The sequence below is a fragment of the Canis lupus genome, chromosome 35, assembly GCF_003254725.2.
Source record: "Canis lupus dingo isolate Sandy chromosome 35, ASM325472v2, whole genome shotgun sequence".
NCBI classification, from domain to species: Eukaryota; Metazoa; Chordata; class Mammalia; order Carnivora; family Canidae; genus Canis; species Canis lupus.
Genome location: NC_064277.1, coordinates 24,512,372 through 24,520,597, shown reverse-complemented (window position 1 = coordinate 24,520,597; position 8,226 = coordinate 24,512,372). Strand labels below are relative to the sequence as shown.

At 47.9% G+C, this 8,226-nt stretch overlaps 1 protein-coding gene and 2 non-coding genes across 3 annotated transcripts; 1 reads left to right on the top strand and 2 right to left on the bottom strand.

Annotated features, from left to right (window-relative positions):
• The first annotated feature begins 204 nt into the window (after positions 1 to 204).
• On the top strand, positions 205 to 278 carry TRNAN-GUU (transfer RNA asparagine (anticodon GUU)). Its single transcript has one exon. It is a non-coding gene; the product is annotated as a tRNA-Asn (tRNA).
• Positions 279 to 1,499: 1,221 nt separating this feature from the next.
• ABT1 (activator of basal transcription 1) lies at positions 1,500 to 4,724 on the bottom strand. The gene is made up of 3 exons (XM_025470837.3): positions 4,427 to 4,724; positions 3,608 to 3,813; positions 1,500 to 3,451 (listed from the first exon to the last, which is right to left on the bottom strand). The coding sequence occupies exons 1-3, from the start codon at positions 4,665 to 4,667 to the stop codon at positions 3,071 to 3,073; spliced, it is 828 nt and encodes a 275-aa protein (XP_025326622.1). The 5' UTR covers positions 4,668 to 4,724; the 3' UTR covers positions 1,500 to 3,070.
• Positions 4,725 to 7,155: 2,431 nt separating this feature from the next.
• Positions 7,156 to 7,246, bottom strand: TRNAY-GUA (transfer RNA tyrosine (anticodon GUA)). Its single transcript is given in 2 exon segments — positions 7,156 to 7,191; positions 7,210 to 7,246. It is a non-coding gene; the product is annotated as a tRNA-Tyr (tRNA).
• Between the last annotated feature and the right edge of the window lie 980 nt (positions 7,247 to 8,226).

The window sequence follows — 8,226 nt, the reverse complement described above, 5'->3', positions numbered from 1 at the left end:
AATCGGAATTCCGAGGTTCCTCTCTATGAGTAAGACTTGTAGTACCAAAACTTGTTTTGAAAACAAACATAGGAACAAAAAAAAAAATCACGAGGGAACATTTTTTTCCATATATAGGCCTAACGAAAACTACACTCATAGAATATCAGGCTGAACTGGAAAAATGAAATGATCATGTTTGAGGAGGGACACTTCATCGCCGGTGTCTCTGTGGCGCAATCGGTTAGCGCGTTCGGCTGTTAACCGAAAGGTTGGTGGTTCGAGCCCACCCAGGGACGGTGGTTGCCATTTAAGGATCTCTTGCAGTGGTTTTACTTCTGATATTTTGTCTGACTAGGTTGTTTCTGACCATTGTCACAAATTAAATGAAAATCGAGAATGGAGATACGCGTCATATTCTCTTGCTCGGTGATTACGGATTTGCCGAGTCCCTTCGCGGTGCCCTCAAATACAAGCGCAAACCCGTCCTTTGTACCTGCTGCTGCTGACTTTGTTTCCAGATTCCACCTCCTGTACCTGCGTCGGTTCGTCCGGTAGCGTGCACACCGAGAAGGGCAGCAGCGGGCGCTTGGCCAAAGTCCTGCAAAGCTTGCCCCTTACACCGAGCTGGCCCGGCCTCTCCCTCAGTCGGGTTCTCAGGTCGGACCCCCACGTCTGTAAGTGACAGTGAGGAGTGCTGAGGCTTCTACCTGGAGCACCTGGCTTCCAGGGACTGGTATTTCTGCAAACCATGTTTCCTCGCTTTTAAGAGTAATCCCCAAAATGGTCTCTTGCACTTTTCATAAAAGGCATTTTGACATTAGCTACCAAAATTAGTCTTCACAGACTTTCCACTTCTGGAAATGTATAGAAGTGCTGCATTTGTACAAAATTGACCTATGTCAGGGTCACTCATGGCAACATTTAAAAGAGAAATAAAATAGTAAATGTAAAAAAGGAATTTTCCTGCCCTCAAAGGGCTCAGTCCCCAAGGAATCAAGCTGACATTTCCTCGGGAAATTCATTTTCTTCCACCCGTTTTATTTTCATTTCTCACTGGACCTGTGAATTACCCAATTTACCAGGCTGTACGTGTGAGCTAATCATGCAAAACTATTGACTGGGAGCCTGAGATGCTGACCTTGAATATGCCACCTAGCCTGAGAAGTTTATTTCAAATACATAAGCCCTATATGTATTTTACTTTCTAAGTTGTTAGCAACCTAAGGGAAAGAAGTTTCTTAATCTTGATATTCTCTTTATCTAGCAAAGGTGGCAATGGGCACTTAGAATTCTGAGTACATAAATAGCTGATCAAATTCTGACACTGGATCTTTCTGGCTCAGGTGGAAGACATTAGGACCCAAAGAAACAATCCACATGAAACAAACTCACAAGAAATGAACACAGAAACAAGGGTATGGAGTTCTTATAAGACTGAGGCTGTAACATTACACACATTTTTGTTTCATGGGTGTGAAAGGTATAGGCATTGTGGAAAATGTTACACCAAGCAAACATTTTTTACCGTATGGTCATTTTTATTCTCTCAAAACAAGTGCATGACTAAAATTTTACTTCAGAACCAAGTAAGTGGATTAATCCACTTCACCCAAAGAACAAATGCATAATTATATTAAGCATAGTGGGGAAAAAAAATTAAATAGCACTAGCAAAATCCAAATTATTACATTCTACTACTTCCTAGAAGTTTAAAAAACTAGATATTGATCAGTTTGTTCAAGATTTTTTATTTTTAAGTCATCTCTAAACTTGACATGAGGCTCAAACTCACAATCTCGAAATCAAGATTTAGATGCTTTACCAACTGATCCAGCCAGGAACCCTGCCCAGTTTTAATGTTTATCATTTAATTCCTTAGTTTATCGTGACACTTCACTTTTCAGCTTCTCTTCATGGCTAACATAGACTCTGTGGCCTCCAGAGCTGCTTTGAATATTGTTTGTGAACCCGCCCTCATCTAAGCCTTAATTCATAAAAGTGCCCCTGAGGGGCATCATTTGGGCCTGACTACCTCCTAGGTTTTGTCTGCCTTTACAATGGTTTCTTGAACCAAACACTCCATCCATGGAGCTTTGTTTCCAACATCAGGACTAAACCAAGTTAATTTCGATTTTAAATTCACTTTTCAGGAATGATCTAGAAACCCGGTGAAAGTGATCCATCTCTGGAAGACTGTGATTCAGAATCAGCTCCATATTAAGCATGGCTTACCATCCAAGATAGAGTCAACCATGCCCTCCCATGGCCCCTACTTTATCCCTTATATATATCTACAATGATGCCTGTAGTACCTCTGTATATTTATTTCTTATGTATCTGTCTCTTTCTAGTGGTCTATAACTTAATGCCAAGGGCCATGTATTATATTACCTACCATTCCTGTGTCCTCATACAGTGACTTAGTAAATGCTGGGTTAGATAACTGATAAAATGGGCTAAGAAATTAATTTGATAGATAGAAAAGGTCCCAGGCTGAATTGAGAGGGGTCAGGGAGGAATGGTGTCTCTGAGACCAGGGGATGAAGTTAAGGGGAGTGAACAGGACATGAAGAGACAGAAGTCAGAACTTACAAAACGCCTCCCATTTCCAATAAACTACAAACACATTTTTTTCTTTTCTATACAAACATTTGGAAGGTGGCTCCCAATGCAGTCCCACCCCATTAACCCGTCCCTGTTAATCTTATCTAAATAGAAAGGATGGTGCTGTTGCCCTTCACCTAAGTTAGTAAAATAGCTTTCTGCATTAGATATTATCACTCCAGCATGAAGTAAAGGCTCTTCCTGGGTCCAGAAAGTGGGATTTTTAGAAGAGCCTATTGGGCAGGAAGCAGACAGTCAAGAATCAAACAAAATAGGAATGTGCAGTTAGTCATACTCATGCTAGTATGAATTAGGTGCCTCAGCCAGGCAACAGGAGTTGGAGGGGGGACCAGAGATCCATAAGACGTCTATGTCTAAGCACCCACTAGAGATTCCTGGTCTTAGAAATGAAATGTCTGCCTGAGTAGTCATTATCATGTAGACAGGAAGCAGGGCCAGGAGATGAAAAGGGTCTCTCTCCCTTTTAAGAGTCCCTGACTAGTGAGGGTTCCTCTGTGCTCTCTGAAAGTGGTGGAGCTCCAAAGATCTTGGCAAGCAGCCCTCGGTTGGAACGAGCCTGGTCCTTGGCATTAGCTAAGCGAGCCCGTTCACTTCCTCCAGGCCGAGCTGCCTTCCGGGCTCTCAGCTCTTGCTCAGTAGGACGCTGGGCAAAGTTCCAGGAGCCATTCGGGCGGGAAGAGTCCCCATCAGTAGCAAGGAAGCGCTGTCCCCGTTCCACACTTCGAAGATAGAAGTCAGTCTCACGCTTGGCCTGGGCAACCTCGGCCCTGAGGCGCTGCCTGCGCACCTGGCGCTCAAAGGCAAGATGTTCGCTGAGGTGGGACCACGTGAAACGGTGCAGGTACTGTGGACAGGAAAACAGGAAAAGATCCAGGTAAGATATGTCAGGAATGCAGAGGTGAAGAGAGAGAGTGAGGCCAGCAAGAGGGAATGAGGTGCCTAGGCTGGGGCTGGGGAGGTGGGAGGATGAGATGCGGCAGGAGAGCCTAACCCCCCTCACCTTGAGATTCCATAGGTCGTAACGGAAGGGGCTGCGCCTTCGGGCTCCCATGGGCGTGTTGTGAAGACTGGCCGCCACACGCTTGGCTACTCGCTTGTCCCGGAACTCCACCCAGCCCTCGGTGTAGTCCTTGCTGTACTTGGACCGCTTTTTCCCTCCCGTGGCTGAGGCTGACACTGCCTTCTTCTTGCGCCTCACGAACCCGTCTGTGAACCAAAGGCACAGCAGTGGTTTAGGAGGCCGACGTGGCACCCAGTCAACTTCATCTACGACCCCTCGGGCCAGGAACCCACCGCAAGGCCTTTCCCCGTACGCCATTTCCCTACGTCAAACTCAATCTTTTCTTCAAACGTCAACTTCTGCATCAGATCGGCTCAGGACATTCCATTTAAAACTCGCACACGCCCCCAAACCCAATTCAACCGGAGCTCAGACGAAAGCTGGGGTCACCTGGCCATACACCCGTCCTGAGTCTGTTTCTAGACTCAGGTCACGAGAGCAGAGGTGATGGGTGCCGTTGTGTTTGAAAAAGCCTCAGATTTTTATTCAGGGTGAACTCATTAACAAGCCGGCAAATCCGGTTCAGGAAACGGGGGCGTGCGGAATCGACACGACAAGCCCAAATTAACCATCCAAGCAAGAACTACTCATCGTGTGTTACTGAGCTATCCACCCCCGATCCCGCCTCCTGAAAGCTGAGAGCTCCGCTGATGACCAAGGGAGTCGGGCGCCGGCCTGGAGCCCCGTGCCCCCGCAGCGCCCTGGTTCCGCGCCAGGGAACCCACCCCCTTCCCGAACATCCAGGGCCCGCGCTCTTACCCTCGGGCTGGAAAAAAACGCGTCCAACCTCTCCGAACGCGCTGAGAAGGTTCCGTACATGCAGAGGTCGAAAGCGGGGCGGGAGGTGGCCCAAGTACACAATACCCGGCACCACCCGCTTCTTGGCGCCACACGCCGCCTCTTCAGATTCCTCCTGCTCCTCCTCTGCCTCTGCTTTCTGGTCTGTCCCTTCCAGAGGCTCCTGCCCCACAGCTTCCTTCTCCAACTCCTCCGCCTCCATGCTGGCGCCGATGAGACGTACGACAGCCGTAAAGCGCCGCGCCGCCTGCCGCACACCGCGTGCGCCGGCCGGCGGCGAAGGGCGGGGAGATGCCGTCATAGTACATAGAAGGACCGGATTGGACGCAGCAAGCGGAAGTGGGGGCCTGGTCGGCCGCGGGATTCGAAGCGGGAAGGCGGGATCAAAGGCGAGATGGTGAAGCCGGCTGCGGCTGGCGATGGGGAGGCGGGAGTGGAGGAGTTGGTCCCCGGGGGTCACTTACCCTAGAGAACGCCTCGGCTGCGTGGAAACACGCAGGAGGCGGCCTCTTCTGGATACGTTGCAAAGCTTTGGGAAGTCGGGCGAGGTTTCTGTGTCTTAGCCATCAACCCGACATTTGACCTACGGACCTGGGCAAGACTCCGGTTGGGAGATGATACCACCTTTCAAAGTGGACTTAACTTTCAGTTTTTAAAATTGTCTGGAGTTTGGACGTTTCAATTATTTTTTTGAGAATCCGAGCGCTCTGAATGTCTTTAGGTTTTGGAAATGTAGTTTAGCTTTGAAAATACACGTTTCGGAAATTTAGAGAAGTTTTAAAGATTTCAATTGTGACCTCATTTAGTGTAAAACCTTTTGTTTGCTTTAAAATATTAATTATAAATTTGATTTTGTGAATAAGATTACCAAAAAAATGTGCAACAGTTAATATGCAACAGTTACTTCTCTGGTTTTAAAAACGTTATTTCGGCGCCTGTCATAGCTTTGTATTGACACGTGACTCATATTGATGTTACGAACACATGGTTTCCTGTGTCCCCTCGGCCCTGGCGACCCGGGGCGTCGCGCTGCTCTAACTCTGGCCCCCTGGGCCCTGCCCTGCTAGAGGCCCGGAGTAAGGAACCTCCGGGCCGGCGATGCTCACGCCCCTGAGGACCCGGTGCCCCTGCTCGACCCCGTGCCCCTGCTGCAGTCCCGGCCACCCCCGCCCAGCCCCCTCCCTACCGCCTCCGAGACCTCTCCCGTGGCGCAGAAACCGTCCGGGAGGGGGCGCCGTTCACCTGCTCTTGGCGCCGCGGTTCCCCGCCACGCCCCACCCCTTCGCCCCCGCCTTTGCACCTGCTGCAGGGCCAAATGCAAAGCCCCGAGGCTACCAATGTGGACAGCGGTGCAGCCGGCTTTCTAGAAGGGGCCCCGGGCGAGTGTGAGGATAATATAAACCCGCCCTCGCTGCAGCCGGACAAAATTTCCCATCCCGCTGAGACGGACGTGTGCGCACACGAAGCCGGAGGACTGCAGCAGGGGCACGGGGTCGAGCTATCATCCGAGGGGAAGGCTCTCCCAGTGTTTTGTGGGCTTTTTTGTTTTGTTTGTTTGTTTGTTTAAGATTTTATTCATTTATTCATGAGAGACACAGAGAGAGAAAGGCAGGCTCCATGCAGGGAGCCCGATGTGGGACTCGATTCTTCGACTTCAGGATCCCGCCCTGGGCTGAAAGGGAGGCGCTCATCCACTGAGCCACCCAGGCGTCCCTCCCAGTGTATTTCTGCCTGAACACGGCGCCTAGCTCTTTGATGCAGCGGACGAAAGATCGAATAAACCAGACTTCTCCGGTGCTTACACTAGTTTCATTAATTTTATAACGGAATTTTCTATCAGTTGCCCGCCGCTGCTTTTTTGGAGGAAGGATGGGGGCGCTAAGAGATACAGACTCGGTCCCGCATTTAATTCTAAGGTCTTCAGGGACGCCTGGGCGGCGCAGTGGTTGAACGTCTACCTTTGGCTCGGGGCGAGATCCTGGGGGTCCAGGATTGAATCCCACATCGGGCTCCTTGCGGGGAGCCTGCTTCTCCCTCTGCCGGTGTCTCTGCCTCTCTGTGGGTCTCTCACGGATAAATAAGTAATTAAACATTTTTTAAAAAATTAAAAAAAATAATAATCTTTACCTCTTCAAAACACGGAGCCGCGGTGGATGAAGTGAGAGCACACGTCTAGGTTTTGCTTCACAAGGTCGGGGGTGGGAAGGGGGCATGAAGGGGAATAGATGATGCTAGTTGTACAGGTGTGATGCCTATGATGGTAATTTGTGCTGTTTTCTCCACCTGTGTGTATTTGAAGTTGTCATCAATAAAATGTTTATTCACTTGAATATCAACAGAGAGCCCAGAAAGGCCATCCAAAAGGACCTCCAAAATAAAATGAAAACCTTGGGCCAAGCCTGCTTTCTGCTTCTCCAGACTCCGCATGACCCTTTCCAAAACTTCATGAAAAGTCAGTCTCCCAGGAGACCCTGTCTTACATAAGCAGCTTCTTTTGTACGAACCTGAGGATCCTTTATTTTTTGTTGTTATTTTCAGGCCTACGAGTTCATCTGTGAGCACAAACGACAACCTGCCCAACTGTGTTCAAGTTTTCTTAACCAAAACAAAACAAACAAACAAAAAGTTTTCTTAACTTTCATTAAGGGTCCAGACTTGCTGCGTCAATGAAAACCTTTCAAAAGGCATAGTCCTCCGAGCCGGATTCGAACCAGCGACCTAAGGATGCCCACGTGACTCAACATCTACAGTCCTCCGCTCTACCAACTGAGCTATCGAAGGATCTGGGGTGTGGCTTCTTAGAGTACTTTAAATAATGTTTATCTCAGTGGTTTTTCACTTTTTAAAATAGGTGAACAAAAATGCTAGGAATGTTCTAAAACGGATGGAGTGGTGATCATAGAGATACATTAAATAATTAATACCTTTAAACACTTAAGCTTTGTGCTTTTTACTGTCTGTTTTAGGTTTTTATTTTCTTAAATTTTTTTACTTTATTCTTTTTTTTTTTTTTGTATATTTTTTATTAACGTTCGATTTGCCAACATAGTATAACACCCAGTGCTCATCCCATCAAGTGCCCCCTGCCCACCTCCCCTTCCACTACCCCTTGCTCATTTCCCAGTTAGGAGTCTCTCATGTTCTGTCACCCCCTCTGAGATTTCCCACTCATTTTCTTTCCTTTCCCCTTTAATCCCTTTCACTATTTTTTATATTCCCTGTGTGAATGAAACCATGTAATGATTGTCCTTCTCTGATTGACTTACTTCACTCAGCATAACACCCTCCAGTTCTATCCATGTTGAAGCAAATGCTGGGTATTTGTCGTTTCTAATGGCTGAGGAATATTCCATTGTTTATATAGACTACATCTTCTTTATCCATTTATATTTTAATGGGCACTGAGGCTCCTTCCACAGTTTGTCTATTGTGGACATTGCTGCTATAAACACTGGGGTGCAGGTATCTCGGTTTTTCACTGCACCTGCATCTTTGGGGTAAATCCCCAGCAGTGCAATTGCTGGGTCGTAGGGCAGGTCTATTTTTAACTCTTTGAGGAACCTCTACACTGTTTTCCAGAGTGGCTGCACTAGTTTGCATTCCCACCAACAGTGCAAGAGGGTTCCCCCTTCTCCACATCCTCTCCAACATTTGTGGTTTCCTGTCTTGTTAATTTTCCCCATTCTCACTGGTGTGAGGTGGTATCTCATTGTGGTTTTGATTGTATTTCCCTGATGGCAAGTGATGCAGAGCATTTTCTC